Genomic DNA, 21,986 nt, shown 5'->3' with positions numbered 1-21,986 from the left:
AGAGGGCGCCCTAGACAGACCAGGACAGTGGCGGGGCGAGTCTTTTTTAAAGAAGTTAAAACCGCAGGGATGTCTTGGGAGACTGCAAAATACACAGCCGGGGACAGTCCCAAATGGAAGTATATAGTTGAGAATGTATGCACTACAAGTAGTAAAGAGGACTAAGTGAACCACATGCAGTGTTTCTTCCAGACTTTTTTCTCCGGGGGAGGGGGGGGGAGGCACTTGACATTTTCGTGGAGGGGGGGTGGACACTGGTAAAAGTATGGTTTCTATATATATATTTTATTTTGTTGGGGGGGGGGGGGGCGGTAGACTTTCTCCCCCCCCCCCTCTCCCCCCTTCATACGGGCAGGTAGAGACTAGTTTCCTAACTCAGCTTCCTGCTGAAGACGATTTTAATCAATGCATCTTTTATTCTTATATGTCCACGCAAAGAGTAATAATGCAGGACGACAAAAATAAATGAACATAAATAATAAGTGATAGATCATTTTATTTAAAAATCTGTAAAAAATCAAGGCATTTTATTCTCAAATTCCCCTTCCCCCCACCCCCACCTAAATTGATTATATTCAACAATTAAATATCAAACAAAGATAAACTGTGACTCTTTTTTTTTTATGTGACAGGCAGAACATTAAATCGAGCTTTAACATTTTTACAATTATTTGATCATTTTTTTTTTTTTCAATTTTAAAACAAATTCCAAAATAGGAATGTAATTTTACCAACATCCGGCAATGTTCTTCTGTGGCTCGTGTCCATTTATAGTTTTTTTTAAAAATAGAAAAACTTTTGGTAACATTAAAAAAAAGTTGTAGACCTCTGCGTGTCGGCTAAATTAAACTCAACAAGACATCGAAGCTAAAAGAGAATACTATCAAACTACATTATTTTTTTCTGACTTGTACAAATAAAGGGAAACAACCCATTAATTTTGTTTAAATATTCTTGTGGAGAAGGGAAGTAAGCCACCTTTAGAATTTTTTTTTTCTTATGTAACTGAGAGTGCTAAGACTGACCTATACAGCATTGAATTACCAAAAACTACAACTAAATGACAAAAAAATGTGTAGACTAAAATAACAAATACAAAACTAAGCAGTTTTCTTGGCTAATTTTGGACCCACTTATTTGCCATTTAAAAATGTGTATAGACTAAATGTGAGAAGAATATGGTACACAAAGAACAATTTCTATCTTCTATTCTTGTTGTAATGCCCATATAAACATATTATAACCTGATGTTCTTTACACAAAGAAAACAAAGAATAGATAAATATCAACAGGTACTGGAAACAGTGCTTAAGTATGGTGAGAGGATCAAGTCAGAAAAGTGTACTGATGTAGATACAGGTAGCACTGTGATCAGATACAGGTAGCACTGTGATACAGGTAGCACTGTGATCAGATACAGGTAGCACTGTGATCAGATACAGGTAGCACTGTGATACAGGTAGCACTGTGATACAGGTAGCACTGTGGTCAGATACAGGTAGCACTGTGATCAGATACAGGTAGCACTGTGATCAGATACAGGTAGCACTGTGATACAGGTAGCACTGTGATACAGGTAGCACTGTGATACAGGTAGCACTGTGATCAGATACAGGTAGCACTGTGATCAGATACAGGTAGCACTGTGATACAGGTAGCACTGTGATACAGATAACTCTGTGATACAGGTAGCACTGTGATCAGATACAGGTAGCACTGTGATCAGATACAGGTAGCACTGTGATCAGATACAGTCAGATACAGGTAGCACTGTGATAAGATACAATCAGATACAGGTAGCACTGTGATCAGATACAGGTAGCACTGTGATCAGATACAGGTAGCACTGTGATCTGATACAGATAGCAATGTGATCAGATACAGTCAGATACAGGTAGCACTGTGATAAGATACAGTCAGATACAGGTAGCACTGTGATCAGATACAGGTAGCACTGTGATCTGATACAGGTAGCACTGTGATCAAACATGGGCAAATAGGATGCTGTCAAACATTTAGTCACATTTAAACAATCATGAATTTGTCAGACTAAAACAACTATGACATTGCCACAATAACCACACATTGCCACACGAAAACACCAAGCATACAATTCCGCACTAAAATAGCCATGAATCAGCAATGCTAACTCTTACAATACATGAAATAAATGTATGATAGATATGTAACTATGGGATCTTATAAATAAATAATGATGCGACAAAATATCCACAACTCATGAAAACTTCCTGCCAATATCACAGTTTCCATAGTTTGAGACATTTTAAAAATTCTTATATCTATATATAAACATATCAATAAGCCTAGCTATTAATGTTACACAATTATTTCTCATCAGCTGAGCTTAAAAACTTCTGTACAAAAATATTTAAAAATGTATTAAAATATTAGTTATTTTTATGGACTTAACTAAAATACTGTAGATAAAACAATATCATTAATGAATGATTCGTGAAGAGTGTATCAGTCATAGCCCATGTCCAGATGGACGAGGGAGGCAGAGATCTGTTTGGCCAGGTCAAGCGTGCAGGCACACAGGATACGACAATGCAGGTAATCCAACTCTGAACCTACGTACCAAAAGATGACAATGTTACGCAAAATGACATCAAGTGTATAAATACATCTCGTATAATTTTTTAGTCGGCAGGATTTATTTTGAACTTATAGCGAACGAAAAACTATTTGTTATATCATCATCATCTTAACTCTTTGAAGACCAAGACAAATGGGGCAGATGAAGAAGAGTTTTTCCATTTTGATGTGTGGTCAGCACTATGCTTTGTTGTATACTAAATTTAAAAAAAAGTTAAGATTCATAAACTTTTAATATACTTTAGATTATTTTTTTCTTCCGTGTTTATAATTTGTGTATACAACAAGAGCATCTTAATTAGGGTTACAAAAAATGTTCTCAGCAACACTGGCCCAATTTTTCAGTGGGTTACTAATATTTTCCTTACCCGTGGGGTCCAACACAACAGCTCCTGCTTCACTAGCTATGAGAGCACCAGCAAGGAAATCCCATATGTGTATTCCATACTCAACATAGGCATCACCCCTTCCAGCCGCCACGTGAGATAAATTCAATGCAGCTGAGCCATATGCTCGTACTCTGTCAACATAAACAAAAACATGTGTCTTTATGCAGCAGAGCCATATGCTCGTACTCTGTCAACATAAACAAAAACATGTGTCTTTATGTAGCAGAGCCATACGCTCGTACTTTGTCAACATAAACAAAAAATGTGTCTTTATGTAGCAAAGCCATATGCTTGTACTTTGTCAACATAAGCAAAAAATGTGTCTTCAGAATTTCCTTAAATAAAGATATCTCACTTTTTAACTGCAAATTAAAGATGTATCAAATTCAATTATTTTAATTAACTGTCTCCCATATTCAATTACTTTAATAAATTATTTCTAACACAGTCATAATGGAGTCATACAATGCTCTCAAGCCAGAATGGAATGTAGAATCAAACACTTTTCAAAAGCATGTTGTCTGCAGCTAGACTCCTTTTAATTACATTCCTTGCCATGCCATGCACCAGCTGGTTTAGATATGAGGAGCAATATGGTCAGAGGTTGACCTATGGTCTGATACCCAGTTACTGAACTTGTGACTTTCATGTTAGTATTATTGTGTTCAACAGCTCGAACAAGCTAACCTTATTTAATTTATCAATAAATGATAAAATACACTAATAAAAAAACTGTATGTGTGCGCCTGCAGATCTGGAGACCAGTCCTGTACATCCATGAAGTTGGACTTGTTTAAATCCTCCAACATAAATACAATTAACAACAAAGATGAAGACACTAATTGAAAAATTATTTTCCTAAAAACTACAACCTTTACTAATGCTATAAAACTTTGACTGACCCATGTGAGCGTGTGATCATTGATTGGATGTTCTTTACTTTATCATTCACAACTTGTGGGTCTCTGGAGCTGCCGCCTTCCATGATGACAACAGCTTTTCCTAGATCTGGTACACAAAGCATTTGATAAGGTTTACATTGGTACATACTTCTACAAAATTTAAGTAGTTGATGCTCTGAAACAGGCCATGCTTAGGTATGGCTTACAGCATAGGCAGGACTTAATTATGACAATGTATTAGCAAACATAGCTAACAAACCCTGGCACTAATCCAAACTTTGATTCAAACCCTATCACCCCCCCCCCCGAGCAAAAAAGAAATACTGGTTAAAAATAAAGGTCCTAATACAATATGAGAACCAAAAATATTGTCAATCAGACAAACAATGACCCCCCCCCCCCCCCCCATTTTTCATTTTGCAAGATTTTGCATGGTTGATCAACACAGAGATTTAATGGTGATTAAAAACCTTAGAAAACTGTTGCTTTTAAATGTTATACAAGTACATAATAATCAAACATTAGTTATAAATTAATCATTAAATTAGCATACCAGTAATTTTATTGGCGCTCAATTTCCTGCCATTCAGGAAAGCACCTTGACCTAATCTTGCAGTAAATAACTCTTCTTTCACAGGTACATAGACAATGCCAATAACAACCTGAAGTTTGTATAATAAATAATACAATTAAACTTGTCAATTACAATTTAAAAACTTTATTAATGTTAAGATGCCTAAGTAAGCAGTTATACAATCAAGTTTGACTTTTTACAATGAAGATAAAAAATGAGCATCTTTTTTTTTAATTATGAAGAATAGTAGAAAACAATTTTAGAAATGCCCAACATAATCAAGATAAAATGCAACAATTTTTCCTTGTTAAATTACATAAAACATATGTTCAGTTTTTACTCTATTGTACTGTGTTAGTTTAAGGTATTACAATTAATTAAATAAACTCACTTTTTTATTTACTGTGACTGCTAGTGAGAATGAAACTTCAGGGATGCTAGAACATACAAAAATAAAAACTACAACCAATAAATAAATCCTAACAGATATTACTCAAATTAAAAATTACAAAGTAAAGCACTTTTTCAGAGCCTAAAAAAGAACTTACCTATGTACAAAGTTAGTGGTGCCATCAACAGGATCAATAATCCATGTTGGATCGTCAGTAAATTCACATTTTCGACCAGTTGAAGCTGTTGTCTCCTCGCCAATAAACCTTTTAAACAAACACAGAGAAGTTATAAATGATACATCTATGCTTGCCAGCTGTTTAACTGATTTCAACTATCCTAATTCTGGCTCTAAACTCAAATTATGACCCTAAACAAGATCCTTAAACAAATGTAAATGCAATATTGATTCCATACTGATATCCAAAGAATAACTTTATAAATCAACTTACAAAGTGAAACAGTTCAACAGATTTACATTGAAAAGTCAGTTTCCAAAACTTTTAAAGTGTATTTCTGTATTTGAGTTATTAGGTGTTTAAATTGTGAATAAATTATTACTTTCACTCAAGTATAGGCTTACTTTATTTGTTTATAAAACTCATGGAACACATTATTCAATTTCTGCACATTATTGTTTAGTACAACCCCACTTTTTGGTAGCACTTTTAATTTGTTAAAATTTGTTGATCCAAGTCAGTTACCAAAATTTAGTTCAAATTAATATTATTTAACAAGTTTCATAGAATACAAATAGGGCTACATAATCTAATGAAATGCTTTCCCTGATAATAAGAAAAAAAAAATTGTTCTATTTTTTGCCATTTGCGTTTTGGAAAGTGACTTGTCCATTTTAAATAAGAATATTGTGCTTTTTTTTTTTCAACAAACGCCTCTGCTTTAAACCATGCTAGATCTAAATATAAAATATAAATGCCTACTTGTGATTTGGGAACTTTGCTTTGATCAAAGAATGCACTAAAGTTTCGACTGCCTGGTCTGTTTCTGTTACTAGGTCAGCAGCATTCATCTTAGTATCAACATGTTTCTCCTTGTCAAATGCATTTCTGATCATCTAGGTAAAAATATTCATAATTTACAAAATACTGTAGGCCTAATAAGTTGAAGTTTATTAAACTGTTTATTTTTATTTTAAAAAAAGAAGTATAGGTTTTTAACTGTCTTTTCAAGCTAAAGTCATTATTAGACTTTTGAGAGGAGGATGGGGGAGTGGATTTTTAAAGGAAATAAGAAAGCATAGATTTATCATTTTTTAGGTGAAACATGTTGAAAAACATTTATTTTCATTAAAATTGTGGTTTTAGAGAATAAGGTACAACTTTGAGACATCATTTTAGGAGAGAGAACTCTGCCTGTTTGGGTTGGGGCAAAAAAAGTGTGATTTTATGGATGAATGTAGTTTGCAAGCATTGCTATAAGGTCTTAATTTAGAAAGACCTCTTTATAATTATTGTAATAAGCTATAGCTAATTTGAAACCAAAATTATATCCTAGGGCTGAAAACAAATGTAAAAATAATTGTGTTTAAAGCATCCTACAGCCTACAGTGACAGAACAATATACACAGCATAGAATTATACAGTAAATAGCCTACTAAAGGGCTGTAAATAATAATAATATATAGGCCTATTATACTGGTTCAATAACATGTAAATTATCAAAAGCAATTTGAATAAATGCTCATCTAAAAGAAAAAAAATCTGGTTACCTGCCCTGCTTGTTTGGCTACCTCCAATGCTGTTTCATAAAATTCATCCAACTCCTTTTCTGACATTTTCTTGTATTTGGTGTGTCTAGGCCTGTACTCTGTACTTATAAATAGAAAATAGATATATTATTCATTAGACAGACATGTCATTCTAGTCTGTTTTGTTTTAAGCTTTAGTTTTTAACTATTAAACTAAAAAAATTGGGCCAAGATCTAGTCTAGAATCTAGGCCTAATGACTAATAATTTACTAGCTCTAACTAGTATAACTACTAAATTAGTATTAGGTCCACTAGATCTAGGCCTCTAGAATTTAGATCTAGATCTAGTTCTAATCTAGACCCTAGTTAGTAGATCTAGAATTCTAGATTTTAGAATATAAAAACCTAGTGAATTACCCTGCCATAATTTAGGTGTTTTTTTTCTTTATTTTAATTTTGTAATCAAAGTGTCTATTCTCAGTCGACTGGGAATAGCCATATTAAGGCTATTCAGTCGTGACTGGTTTTTTTTTATACATTTAATCTGGGTGGATGATGTGCAGGATGGTGTAGGTTCAAACCCATCAAATGCTTTCATACCTTTGGCCTTTATTGTAGGGTGTTGGGAAATTGCAAGACGCGAAAAGCGAAATGGCGAGGTGGGAAAATGCGAGAAGGGCGTGAAAACGGTCGGTCACGTACCTTTTTGTCTCGCAAATTACCACAACCCGATACTTACGCTAGGTGGTGTTAAAATCCAAAGATTTCTGCGAAAAATTTACCCCACCCGATTTACAGTGGTATTTGGTGCAGACTTCAAAGACGTTTCGTTTACATTGTTAAAACTTCTGATTTTTCCGTCGCTAGACATACTGATGATTTGTGAACTCCCCCCATTTTTTGCGTCAACTTAGAATACCACCTTGTTCGAAACCGCCGACGATAGATCTACTTCTTTCTTTTGTGTAGAACGCTGAGATTTACCATCTTTGAAAATCACCGTGCCCGAATCTGATGCCGCCGCAAACATATTTTGTATTGTTGCATAGAAATATTTTGTATTATAGCAAGTACAACTAGCCATGAATACATGTTGCAGAATATCTCTACTGTTGACTAGATTATACCAATTCACAATGACACAGCTCACGTTTGTATAAACATGAGCGGGCTAGATTTTTAAAATCAATGTAGACTGAGACGGGATTTTCTTTTTGCTAACGATAGCGGCCGATGACAGTAGCACAGCTACGATGTTAGGATTTGTTAATAGATAGATCTAGATATAAATCTATCTATCTTCTTAGTATCTATATATGTAACGAAATCTAGATAAAAAAATAACAACATACAACACTCGTGTTAAAACAAACAAAAAAATGGTTTAAACTTTTTTTGCAAAAGGTGTCTCGCTATTTACCTTTGATTCTGCAGGTATGTCTCGCATTATCTTCTAGCATTTTCCCGCCTCACCATTTTGCTTTTCGCGTCTCGCAATTTCCCAACACCCTTTATTGTAGGCCCCCCATTATCCAAATAATTTTATTTTTTGCAGCTATTCATGAGAGGGTCACTTTTGTTGATTTTGTTTTTGTTTGTGACGTGACTGGCATATTAAATTTGCATAGAGAAAAACAACTTGGGAAAATTGGGATGGAAACTGAATAATTAATAATATAATATAAATATTATTATTATATATAGGCCTATATTATTATTATTAGTAATAACTCAGTTATTAACTGGTTAAAAACGACTTGCTATTTTTATTTTACCTTGGCCTAAAACTTATTATAGACTATAGATCTATTATTCTATACTATAGAGTATAGACTATAGGCCTACAAATTTTAAAATTAAATTAAAATTAATGTGAGTTGAATAGCACCGTAACCAGCGTAACGTGAACTACTAGACTAGAAAAGATGACTAGAATTCTCTAGATCTAGATCTATTACTTACTAACTATAGTAACTAAACTGAATAGTCCTACCTGTAACTAAAGATGGCCCATTGGTAAAATCACGATATAGCGTCGGAAATTATTGGGTAATGTTCGTTGAGTTTCGGTAACATTCGTTACTGTAAACCATAGTTTATTTGACCGGTGAAATAAAAATAAAGTCAAGTGCATTAAATTAATGTTTTAACTTAATTTACAGTTTAATTGACAGAAAATTAATAACAGATAGAAAATCTAAATATTATTAATAAACTCGAGTGTAGTAATTAATTATTTTTTTTTAAGAAACAGAAAAAAACCTGCAGAAGATTTGCGACAACCAGCTCTTGTTCTGTTAGTAAATAAGACGATTAGATTAACTAAAGTTAAAAGTAGTAAGAATAACTAGAATAATGTTTAGTAGCAGCAATAATTAGCACATACACTTAAAATAATTAGAAATACAAAATAATTAGCAAAACAGTATTTAAAATGCAACTAAAATCAATCCTTGCACATTTTTAAACATTATGTATTAAAAATAATATGGCGGCAAATAAATTATGGTTTACAGTATTTCCGGTGGTTTCCGGAACGGCTCGACAGACTACGCCATGGTTTTACTGTTTTTTACTGCTGTACAGTTCCGGAATAATAACCGACGCTATATCGTGATTTTACCGGCCCATTAACTATTTGGGTAATCCCTTAGTTTAGCGTCGGTTATTATTCCAGAATCGTTTAGCAGTAAAAAACAGTAAAACAATGCCAAAGTCTGTCACACACTTCCGGAATTCACCGGAAGTACTGTAAACCATACTTTATTTGGTGTCATCTTTTATTTTTAAACAGAATGTTTAAAATTTAGATAGATTTATTTTTGTAATCATTTTTACATTTTGTAATCATTTTTACTATTTTCGTAATCTAGATTTTTTTACTTGGCCTAGCAGCTAGATATCTAGCTACTAGTAGCTAGATCTAGATCTAATTAATTAATGGTAGCAAATCCGCTGCAAGCAAAAAACATTAAATTATTAGTATTAGCCTACATTTACTACATTTGACTTCATTATTTATATTTATATTAATATGTTTTATTTTTATTTTTAGATCTACTAATTTAAATCTACTATTATATTTATTCTTGTTTCCTTTTGTCGATTAAACTTAAAAAATTAAAACATTAATTTTAATTTACTACAATCGACTTTCAATTTATTTATATTTCAATGGTCAAATAAACCATGGTTTACCGTAACTCTAGTTACCGAGACTCAACAAACATTACCCGATAATTTCCGACGCTAAACTAAGGGATTACCACTATTTGAATAAGAAATATAGATATTAATAAGGGCTTACTTGTAACTTGTTTTACTAGATCTAGATTTCTAGAAATTTACAAAAAGTCTTGTGCTGAAATATATATATATTTATGTAACTTGAGTTCCAGCAGTGCAATTAAAAAAAAACTGAGAGTAGCTTCCCTTGATCAGTATCAGAGTATTCGATTATTTATAAAATCGCACATTTAATAGGGGTTGCGATTCCTAAAGCTTTCTTAATTTATACATTTGCCTAAAACAATAAAATCTACATTCATCTAGGCTAAGGGCCTATAATATAATATATTTCCTTGGTTACCTACAATTTTGTGTTGTAAGCCTATTTCAAGAAATATTTGGCCTGCTCCATTATTTAATTTTTAATGCAGAGTAAGAAAAACAAGGATTGGCTAGTTATGTCACTTGTCAGACCAAAAGTACAAAAAGCAACACATTTTTATTTATTTTATTAAAACAAAGATGCAAAACTAAATATAAATTCACATGGTGTATATTAATTTGTTTTACATGGTAAATAAAAACCCTCTGATAAAAAAAAAATTATAAACTCAGTTCTTAAAAAAAAACTAATCATTATTGATGACGGAATTAAGTTAAAAAACCTAACATTTAAATAGTTACTCAAATTTAAATTTAACAATAATAATGTACTAATTCTATTAAATGGTCTACGTTTTATTCGCATTATAGCTTTGGATAACATAAAACATCAAATTTGAAAAGAAGCATTTTTCATATTTTTTAAATAAATAATTTTGTGTGAATCTCAAAGTTTAACATCTTGTATATATATAGAATGTTCACGACTTTTAGATAGTAATTACAGCAGAATAAATGTACACAAGATTTTATTTACAATTTGAACCAATTTATCTAAGAACTGAAACATATTTATTCAGTCCATAAACATAATGAATAATAAAGAAACAACTTAGGCAAAAGATCGAATATAATGAATTGGCAAGTTCATTTTTACCAAAAGTAAGAAAAGAAACATTTAATTTTCAGCATTGGAAATAAAAGACATCCCACTTTGATTTTTCATCTTATTCAAAATAAAACGGACCTAAGCCCTTTAGAAATATGGGACCAACTAAACTTCAATATTTATTATTTAGTTATTAAATATCTACCTTCATTTTTTTTAAATCTCAATAATTCCATTTAAACGATGTCTATGTAGGTTAACTATACTCCAACAAACATATTTGGGCTATACTATTATACTTGTATAGCTGATAAATTTACAAACTAAATAAAAAGCCTCACCAAATTAAATAAATACAAAACACAACCCAATCGAACAGCCAGTCCAGTATTCTCTATACTAGCAAGTCACCCCCTAAAATGTCCTTTGTTAAACCTCAATGTCAGAGACCAGTTTAATAGATGAATGAAAGTGATCTTGAACACCTGCTGCCTGTGACATACACATTACCAGTTGCCACCCCAGAAAAGAAAACCTCAAGGTCACGGACCAATTAAGAGTACATCTAAGTTATGGTATGACACCATCCTGGCAGAAAATTATCACGTTTCAGCCACACATGGCCCTCCCCTGTGAGTCGCTTTGCACCTCAAGCTTTTTAGTGATCCTTATTAATTTTTTGACAATATTTTAACTTTCTGTGAAGCATAATATAGGTAGAGTTAGCAGTAAAATAATCATTCCTTAATGATTGTTGTTCTGATTTCTAAACTTAATCACATTTGAAAAAGGGTTAAAAATATTGTCTCATCATTGAAAAACTTATTTAGGCATAGGTGCTAAGCGACTCAAAAACACAAATGATTGCACATTTATTAGCAATATGTAAGGAACATATTACAAAGATAATTTTCAAAAACCTTTTGAAACCTTTTTACAAATCTATTTTTTACCCATGCATGGCAACAGTCGTTGATAATCTACACACCTACATCCAGTTTGGTATCATTTATAAAATGTTCCATAGCTTTTTTCCTATGTATGCCCTTATAAATTAGTATCACTAATAACACAAGTAAACATCACTTAAAAAAAATCAAGTTGATGAATTGACAGTCAAGGAAATAGACATTCCTACAGATTTAACTAACGCCTTCTCTTTCCAGAAGCTTTTCCATATACCAGTAACCACACTTGCATCTTCCGCTTTCAAACCCTTGCATGAAAAAACAAACTTTTTGAGTGGCGTAGAGCAGGACATCTTTGTCTTGAGAGCTTCTGTCAGCTCAGATCCTATGGGGGAACAGATGGAACAGCCACGCAAGGTCAGCTCTTCTAGGCAAGCTCCATCACCGGCACTTAAGTACAACAGCTTTTGAACACTTGTGTTGTTGACATTTGTGTTCTGGGACAAACTGAGTGAGCACAGTGACTTACACATTGCTGGCAGTCTGGAAATTTTAAAAAATAGATTTTTAATACTGCACAAAACAAAGTCTCAATTTAACCATAAACAGATAAATAAACAATACCTGTTCAAAAATGTAACTTCGGAGGGTGACAGCTGACAGCCAGCTAATGAGAGCTCTTTTAGGCAAGAAAATTCATTAGTGACAAAGTCCTCTAGCAGCTTGGACAAATCTCCTTCACATGAAGAGCGTGTGTGAGAGAGATCCAGGGACTGCAAGCAGTCAGGGTGTAGAGAGTTGAACAAAGCTGTGATACCTTCCATTTTTATCTCATTTTCGGAAAGGTTAATGTTCCCCATTCTGCAACCTGGAAGTAATAAGATTTTTAGTTGAGAGACTAAAAAACGTTCTTAAATTATTCTTTTTACCATTTTGTAAATCATAGTTTTAATAAATAACCAGTTAAAGTTTGTTGACAAATTTAAAAAAATAATTTACCATGTAATGCTTCACAAAATGAGGAGGTAAATAATCTTGCAGACAAGTTACAAGAAGACAGATTGAGTGCCCTTAGCTCTGGCAAACATCTGATGATGGCAGAGAGTGGCTCCGACACATCCCCTAGACAGTTGTGGCTCAGGTTTAGTGTTACCAGCGACTGCAAACACTGCTCCGCCTTCAGCTTGCAGGCCATAGTCTGAACACCAGCAACAGACAGGCCACACCCACCCAGCATCAGGGTCTGTAGAACAGGCAGACCAGACACAAGCTTCATCAGTGTCTCTACACCAGCATCACCCAGTCTGTTGCCATTCAAACACAGCTCTGTCAGTGTTTTCTGGCCATCCAAAGCTTGGAAAACTGGCTGAAGAAATGAAAAGGAGAGTCCTAAGTCATTCAATGAAAGATGGCCGGACGAGTCTGATTGCTTGAGGGCTGCCAGCACAGTTTTGTTTGGCTCACAGAGACAGAGTTTACACGCCTGGTCGTATCTGTCCTCAAGTCTGGGTCTTTCCCACGCTGTGATGTTGGCTGTGAGGACGTCGTTGTCCAGGATGATCGCATTGATCTTGTCGCTGGAACAGAGAAGGATTCCCTCTTGTGTGCTGAGGGTCACAGAGGGCAGCATGAGGAACATGCTGAAGTATCTCTGCCTGGCCTGCTGACACAGCCAGATGATGTTGTTCTCCTGCTCCACTGGCTGGATGGGGATCAACAGGATGTGGTCCCCCAGCTTTACCTTCACTCTGATGATGTCCTTGTAGGATGTTTTTTCATAATGGTTTATGGGGGGCTGCTGAGGGGTGCTTGTTTCCGTTGTTTTCACAGAATAAGGTTTTGTTGACGAGTCTTCTGGTGCTTGAACATTGACCGGGTCCCCCTGAAACAGCTGAGGTTTGTATCTAGGTGCTGTTTTACTGACTTGGTTGTTGGTGTTCAAAGAAGACAATTTCCCACGCAATACTGGAGATTTTTGTTGACTTCTGTTGACTTCTTGACTTGTGTTTTGATCAGAAAAGTCATCATTTATTAGATCAATCTGGCATAAAATATCGTCATCAGAATCCCACATGTAGGTTCCTACAGACGTCTGAGTTTTTAAACTGCCAACAGTAGACGAAACAGGACAAGTGTCGTTTGAGTTCTCGTTGAAGTCAGCAACATCTGAATCTACACTAACAGCATTACTTTTCCTGCTCTTGTCATCTTGTTTAAAACGCTTGACTGACAAGTCTGAAAATGTGCTGCAGCCTTCTCTTCCGTCTGTCATCCTCCCCCTTTTCTTAGACCCTGTTGTACTGCTGATCCTAGATGAGCTGGTGGTTAAAATACTGTTAACCACTGCGCTCTTCTTACACTTCCTTGCGCTCTTCACATCATCAATCAACCAGTCATCTCCAACATCATCTTCAACACTCAACAAAGCTGGTCTTTTATCAGGAGGGACATCATCTTCCCCCTGCGGTTGCCCCACATCTTGTCGTCTCTGTGCTGAGCTGCCTATAGAATCCATTGTTGACCGGTACAGCTTTGTGGCGTTTTCTGGGCTTTTGCTGAGAGTGACAGGGGAAGAAATGCTAGGGTGGAAGTTTGTGTCTTCTGATTTTTCTCCATCTGAAGAATCAGCCATCTCCTCATCCTCTTGAGACAGCGTCCGAGAGTGTTTGGACAATTTTGACTCCCTCCTGTAAAAACCAGGTAGAAAAAATACTCAAGATGATATATTGACAAACTATTACTTACATAGAGTCTACCCAATTCAACTGCATTAGAAAGTATGCTGTGAAAAGCCCATCACCAAAAAAATGCCTTTTTGTATGTCTAAAGCGATAACGACTTACAGATTTTGGCAAAATTTAAATCTTTAATTTTAATCACAATTACATAAAAAAGTTTATTTCTACAAAGAGCAAAAGATTTGCTTTTTAAAGTATACATTAATTATCCACATCAAACAGGCTAAAAATAGCAGAAAAATTGCTAAAATTCAGATATTATATAACAGCCATCTTACTTCTGTCGCATTTGTTCCAATCTTTTCCTCAACACTCTGCCAGAGACTTTATCTTTTCTTTTACTCTCTGGCACAACGTCTTCCTCATCTGTTAGGTCTGGCAGCCTCAAGTTCTGAGTTTTACTAGGTTTTGCAGTTCTCGGAGTTGAATATGAGGCACCTAATTTAGTATACAAATGGGAGGAATAACAGGAAAATAAAAAACAATTATTTCTTTTTTAACATATGGGTTAATAGTAACAAAATTGTGATCTCAACATTAATTAATATTAAACAGTATTTGTTATCTCTTTTAGCTAAAATGTACTAATAAAATGTACTAAAACAGAATGAATTAAATCAAAATAAATTAATAGAAAAAGACATTTGTGTTTGTGTCATTAAATTTTTTTTAAGTAAACACAAAAATATGTGACATTTATCCCACTTTTAATGCAACATCTATAGAAGCATCTACTTCATAGCTGACTTACCCATCTTGCTGATCAGTAGCTTCTCTGTGGTTTTATACTCAAGCATATCAGCAGCACTTAGTGTGCCTTCCTCATGCTCAGCATATCCCTCCAACAACCTGTCTAACGCAGTGTAACCCTGCCGAACAAAGAAAAAATGTACTTATTGTAGCTGCTAACTTGAAACAAAAGTATGATCAATTGAAATATATTTCAGAAACCTGATTAACACAACGTAATCCTCAAATTTTAAAAAGTAGTCACTTATTCCTAAGAAAGCAAAGTTATTTACATGAAATAGTTTGCCTTTTATAAATAAACAATATATAAATTTATCTAATGCTCATAAATGACAAAATTTTTAAATCACTTAATCCCTTAAAGTTAAATTAGTATTAAATGAGCTTATTACTTTAAAAATGTTTTAACATAAAAAAGTTAATGAAAAGTGGGTAAAAAAGCTTTAACCAAAAAAATGTATTTCTCACATCATCATCTTTAGCATCAACCTTGGCCCCTCTGTCAATCAGCAGTCTAACCACATCCAGGTTGCCACAATAGGCAGCATCTATCAGGGGAGTAAACCCTCTGCATTCATCACCTCCCCTGTCGTTGATGGATGCCCCTGAGTCCAGCAGGAATTTAACAATTTCAATGTGACCATTGTTGCAAGCTTCATGCAGTGGTAGCCAGCCACAGAAATCCCTTGGGTTCACTGGATGACCCTTTAAACAAAGTTCATAATAAGACAGTAAAAATTAATTAGCACTAGATTGCAAAATAAAGAAAGTAAAGTTTCCTTTCAAATATATTCGCCCCTAAAGCTGATGAAGTTGGGTTCATGTTACTTTGAACTCAGCATTTGAATGGATTGCGCAATATGCTCAGTCTTATTTAATTTCCCTAACTCGATTCATGTACTCATAAACTCAACTGCAGAAACCAAATTCAAGACTTTTAAGTCAGTAATTGTGTGCCCTACCTCCAGACCATGCTATAATAGGCAAATACTTCTTCATAACACTGAAAGTAATCAATGATAACAATAATACTGCTGAACATTGGAAGCAATGGGGTTACCTCTGCGATGAGAGATTTCACAGTCTTTAAGTTTCCTGTAATGCAGGCTCTATGAAGTGGTGTCTCGCCCTTTTCGTTTCTCTAGAATAGAAACAATTTAAACTGAGTTAAATAAGACTTGTTTAAAAACTTAACAAATGGATCCATTTTATAAACTCAAGTACATAAAAAAAATTTCAGTTATAATCTTTTGATATAAATCTGTATCTTACATTATTCAATTACCATGTTTTTTAACTGCAAGTTTTTAAAGAAGTTTTTATTTTAAAAAGTTACAATAAAAAACACAACAGGTTTAGGTAAAATGTTGTGTAAAAAAACATACTCTGGCAAGCTTAGATTTTTTACGACGTGGAGATGTATCACCCTTTTGGTCATCTGATTCATCTAGAACAAATGTAATAGGAGAATTTGCATAATTATTTTGTCTTTTCCAATGATTCACTCCAGTATTCCGCACATGTTTAAAAACTCTTTGAAAACACAAAACATAATGAAAACATTTTTAAAAGTAATTAATGACGATAATCATTTAGGGCAAACTAGATGTTTTCACACCTTCTAAATTCTCTTTAATTCTGAATTTGCTTTTATTTAAAAATCTTGAATAAATCTCAATGCAATTTACTGAAATAAGATTATTTTCAGTCTCTTTTAAGCATACTAGTTAAGGCAGATTAAAAAATAGTCTAACCAGACATGGTCAGTTCTGCAATACTTAAGTCCTCATCATCATCATCATCCTCTTGGTCATCTTTTTTATCGTCTTCTTCATCACTCAGGCTGTCTGTGTCCTCTGTAATGTTGTATTTCTCTTTTATAGCAGCCAGTTTTTTCTCTGTTTCTTGTAGGTGGGTGTTTTGTTTACAAAGATTTTGTAGCATAACCAGAGACTTGAGAGTATGTACCTAACATGGGAGAGAACAAGGAAAATATAGCTTGAAATTCTCTATTTAGCAACAAATAAGTTATTCCCTGTAGATGATTTTTTTTGTGTAATATTTTTCAATATCTATACTGCAAAATAACTCATATCTTTGATTTAAAATACACACATTACTAATATAACTGGATTGCAATTGAATGCCCTACACACTAATATTTATTTTAAGTAATTACTTATTTATTGAAGATAGATGATTACTTAGCTTTCAAAAAGAAAAAAATAAAGATTTGACTTTTTTGGGGAAAAAATATGCTGTCAGGTAAATTAATGATAAGAATTATTTTCCACTGATCCTTATTCATAGAAAATGAAAGAATGTCCATTTTTCTATAAAAATCATGGACTAGATTAGTATTAGCATAAAAACTTTAATTTTGGTTAATTCTATAGCCAGAAGACGCAAAATACCCTCTATAGATTAGTGGACTTTATGACATAAGACATGAGAACCCAACAACCTATCACCTATTAAATAAACCAGACATTCACATTTACTTCTCTATTCACCTGAAAATTTGTTAAATACCTGTAGTTTGGGGTGTTTGGCTTTCCTAGCGGCTTCAAATGCTGACAAGTAGACCTGACATATTTCTGCATACTTGGCACCTTTCAGTTCCTCCAGTTCTGCAATATTTAACAGAGTTCGACAACACTGAAAAAAAATTGTTTCATAATTAGCATTAATTGATTAATAATAACATTAGTCAAGCTAAAATGGTTCTTCAAATATTTACCATAAAGTTCTCAAGGATTTGCATTCTGAAAACACTAATATTAGCAATTAAGATATTCACATCCCCTTTTGTAAGTGACAGAATTGCCCAATAAGATAAATGTATTAAAATTGTTACTCAGATTCAGAACCAGGGCGGACTACCCTTTTCTGTCTTTACAAGGTGATAAATACTACATATCTATAATTGTGTTGTATAATCTAATATCTGCTTCGAATCTAACAAACTGGGTTGATATTTTACTATGTGAGAGTTAATTAAAATACCTGCTACAGAAGATAAATAATGAGAAACAGATGGGGTACCTGTTCATGGTCATCCTTGTGCACTGCTAACTCTTTTCTGTAGAACTCAATAGCCTTCTCATAATTTCTAACATCTGAGTAGGTCTGAGCCAGTGACATGTAGATGGCAGCTATTTCATCACTGGACAACAGGTGACCATACTCTGTCTGGACAATCAACATAAAAATTATGACAGCTTACAAACTAGTTCTGTTTTGACAATTTAATACATGAATTCATGCAAGAAGCTTTTGTTAATAAGGTTCTTGACCTATTGTTAGGGCAGTTAAGACAGCATTCATCATGGGTTTTTCAACAAGAGTTGCTGTTGTTAAGTTTGTGGTTTTGATAAGGGTCATGGTAACTAGCAGTTTTTGCTGAATGTAAGTTTTGATATGCCCTACCAACATCCTGACGATCTATGGGGCAAGTGAAGGGTTCAACTGGCAGTGTGACCTTGGCATATGAAGGGATGGTGTGGTCAGCTGCCTATACTTTCTCTCCTTAGAGCTAAGTAGAACCCGGATTCCACCTCAAGAATTTATGTTACCAGTCTAGTGTTATACCGCTGGGGCCACGCCATCCCAACCACCATCCTTACACGTATCGTAATTTGTGAATACATTCCAGATTTTACAAATGTAACTGCATTTGAATAGATAATGTTTCTAATTCATTTTTAACTTACCACAACTATATCATATTTTTTAATGGCTTCTTTATAGATTCCTAGCTCCACTAGACTGTCAGCAATTTTCTCATTTAGTTTGGCTTTTTTCTTCTCATCTGTTTCTGTCTCTAGGTCTTGCTCTGCTTCCTGTATTTTGGTCACTAGAAAAGTACTTTATTATAGTATTTCATACAGTATTTTTTTAATTTAAGTTATTTTTTTAATTTTTCATCACAACTACAGTTACATAATGATATTTGTTGAATAGTTATCTATCCTAAAAGATGTTTGCTCTGTACTTGTGTAACCAAGGCATTTTTCCTATTGACACAATTTTTAGATAGGAGTAAAGCCATATACACTTTCTTATTCATAATTTTAATTTTTAAAAATCTCCATAACCATCCAACATACAAATACCAATTTAGCTGTATTTACCATTTTTAAATGTTTTAATCAGTGATTCCTGAGTTATATCTGAGTCAACTTTAAGACTGTAGGCCTTCTTTAAACAGTGTTTGGCGGCCAAAATATCTCCAACACATACATGAACCTGAAATACAAAATATCTCCATTTTTAACAATTGGCCCAGTCAAGCATTTCATTTTTCTGTACCCCTTATTGCAGTCTGCCCTGCTTACAAAACAATATCTAGCTTGCTAGATCATGTAACAGCTCTGCACTTTTTAATTAAGAACTCATTATATATTTATCACCAACCTTAGCCTTTTGCGCAAGCATCTCTTTCTCTCTAACTTTGTCTCTAAGTTTATCAGCAAATTTGAGGGCCAGTTGTATTGACCTAAGGGCATTGCTGTACTGCTCATCATTCTCATACATGGTGGCCAGCCCTGAGTTACACATGTAGAGATCATCATCCAACTTACATTTCCTGAACAAAAGTAAACATTTGGCTTTTATTTGATATTTCAATACGCATTTTATTTAAAGAAAATTTAATAATATGTTAGTCAGGTGATACTATTGTTACAAAATTAGCCAGTTTTTTAATCTATTTAATAACGTGATAGATAAGACATACTCAGCTATACTTATGGCCCTTTTCATCATAGGCACAGCATTGTTTGCATCTCCCCTAGCATCAAACACATGTCCTACAGAGAATAAAAACATCATCTTTGTTTAATCAGACTTTTTAAAAATATTTGGAATAAAACAGAACATGGATGGTTTATAAGGTTAAAATCAAGCATTTATAATAATAATATAATAATAATATAATTTATAATACTTTTAATATATTCTAGTAATAAAACTGGATGTGTTTCACAAGCATTTATAATAATTTGATTTGATTTAATACAAAATACCTACCCAGATTCAGATACAGTCTACCCTTCATGGACATGTACTCTATCTGGCTGACTGATGCCTTGATCTTCTCACACACCTCCAGAGCTCTGGTAAAAGCTTTGTAAGCCCTATCACAAGCCAGAGAGGATTCCTTAAGATTCCTGGACTCCGCCTGGCACAAATACGTCCTGCCAATTGTTGCCCACGCCCTTTGTTCTTCCAAATAATTATTACACTCTCTAGTTTAAAAAAAAACACAGTAATAAACCAAGTCAGTATATACAAGATGCAAAAAAAATAAAAAAATAAACGTTTCAGTCAACAAAATTTAGATAAACTAAATGACTAATAAATAATTGTGAATTTTGTAAACTAAACACAAAATTCAAATATTACCTGGCCAATTCTAAATGTTTCTTCTGTAGTTTTAGGGCCTTGCTGTATTCTCCTAAAGAACAATAACATTCTCCTAGTTTTCTGCAGGATATAGCTTTGCCAATCGTGTCACCCAAGAGTTTACTAAGTCTGCGTTCTTGTTTGTGCTCTAGGATAGCTTCCTCAAAACGACCTGGATTATTAAATTAACTCTTTGATTATAGCAGAGCATTTATTTAAAAAACTAAAAAAGCTACACAATCTTAATGTTTGCACTAAAAGTGACTGACATTTTAAAATGTGTACAATCTGATTGGCATAAAGTCTGTTGGGTTTGTGTGATGTTATTTCTTGGCAAGCCTTTAACAAACAAAGAGTTACATTATTTATACAAACCATATTTTGAGTAGATTTCACCAATACAGTTACATAGTTGTCCTGCATCATTAAATTTATCTTTGGCTAATGCCCGAGCCTTGTCTCTAATGTAGCCTGTAAAATAGAATATTCAAACATTTAACTTTTAATTCAAGAAGGGGAGGGGGGTGGTATTGAAACAAGAAAGCTCTTTTAGTTTAATATTTAAAAATAAAGGCCTATCATCATTTACAAATTATACGCTTACCTGCTAAAGCATGATACATGAAATTTGTAATCTCATTACATAATCATTAAGCTAATCAATTAATTAGCTTAAATAATAAATATCACATGATAGTGAAGGATTGTTATGCTAGGAATACAAAGGGTCAACTCAAAATATCAACCTAGTGTCCTAGTCTATTTCTATTTACAGACTAGATCTAGATCTCTGATCTACTTTAGTTAGAGTTAGACTAAGATTACATCTTTATTAATATTATAGAATAATAAAAAGATCTAGATCTAAATTCTAGATCTAGTAACTTGATTGAAGAAAGTCATAAAAATGATGAAGAATTCTGAATAGCCTAAATGTAATATTAAATATTAAGATGATAAGATGAAGTTAGGCCTAATGAACTCACGATCAAGGTCCTTTTTATCTTCTGGGTCCATAGTTCACTAGCTGATTCGTCACTTGTGTGTTTCTGCTTCAAAACATAATCATTCACTTAAAATTAATTATTACATCAAAGGCCTAGCTAGATTCTTCTAGATCTGTAGTCACTCTAGCTAGACTCTAGCTTGATTGATTGCTACACTACTAGTACTAACTACTGGTCTAGATCTAATCTAGACTCTAGATTAGTACATCTAGTAGACTAGATCTAGGACTCTAGATCTAGATCTAGTTAGTAGCTAAAGGAGTACTGTGTAAAAAGTAAAAAGGCAGGTAAAGCTAATAAAAAACGTCTGATGTATCGACTCGTCGAGTCTATTTTATTTGGACAATATCGTTTAGTAACTTGGCTGTTTACCCTTGT

General features: G+C 33.7%; 2 protein-coding genes across 2 annotated transcripts; both read right to left on the bottom strand.

Moving 5' to 3' along the window:
* Positions 1 to 1,689: 1,689 nt before the first annotated feature.
* Positions 1,690 to 6,697, bottom strand: LOC131957353 (inositol monophosphatase 2-like). The gene is made up of 8 exons (XM_059322092.1): positions 6,601 to 6,697; positions 5,813 to 5,946; positions 5,030 to 5,137; positions 4,873 to 4,918; positions 4,461 to 4,569; positions 3,908 to 4,013; positions 2,985 to 3,136; positions 1,690 to 2,591 (listed from the first exon to the last, which is right to left on the bottom strand). The coding sequence occupies exons 1-8, from the start codon at positions 6,664 to 6,666 to the stop codon at positions 2,485 to 2,487; spliced, it is 828 nt and encodes a 275-aa protein (XP_059178075.1). The 5' UTR covers positions 6,667 to 6,697; the 3' UTR covers positions 1,690 to 2,484.
* Positions 6,698 to 10,700: 4,003 nt separating this feature from the next.
* On the bottom strand, positions 10,701 to 21,618 carry LOC131957345 (tonsoku-like protein). The gene is made up of 19 exons (XM_059322080.1): positions 21,588 to 21,618; positions 20,977 to 21,072; positions 20,602 to 20,773; positions 20,227 to 20,444; positions 19,934 to 20,006; positions 19,612 to 19,783; positions 19,329 to 19,443; positions 18,909 to 19,051; positions 18,241 to 18,387; positions 17,728 to 17,853; positions 16,950 to 17,163; positions 16,581 to 16,642; positions 16,256 to 16,336; positions 15,664 to 15,900; positions 15,197 to 15,314; positions 14,724 to 14,883; positions 12,707 to 14,394; positions 12,332 to 12,575; positions 10,701 to 12,250 (listed from the first exon to the last, which is right to left on the bottom strand). The coding sequence occupies exons 1-19, from the start codon at positions 21,616 to 21,618 to the stop codon at positions 11,896 to 11,898; spliced, it is 4,452 nt and encodes a 1,483-aa protein (XP_059178063.1). The 3' UTR covers positions 10,701 to 11,895.
* Between the last annotated feature and the right edge of the window lie 368 nt (positions 21,619 to 21,986).

The sequence above is a fragment of the Physella acuta genome, unplaced genomic scaffold (genome assembly GCF_028476545.2).
Source record: "Physella acuta isolate Inbredline_101_S28 unplaced genomic scaffold, ASM2847654v3 ptg001234l, whole genome shotgun sequence".
In the NCBI taxonomy this organism is placed as follows: domain Eukaryota; kingdom Metazoa; phylum Mollusca; class Gastropoda; family Physidae; genus Physella; species Physella acuta.
The sequence above is the reverse complement of the archived record's forward strand: the minus strand, read 5'-3'. Positions and strand labels throughout refer to the sequence as shown.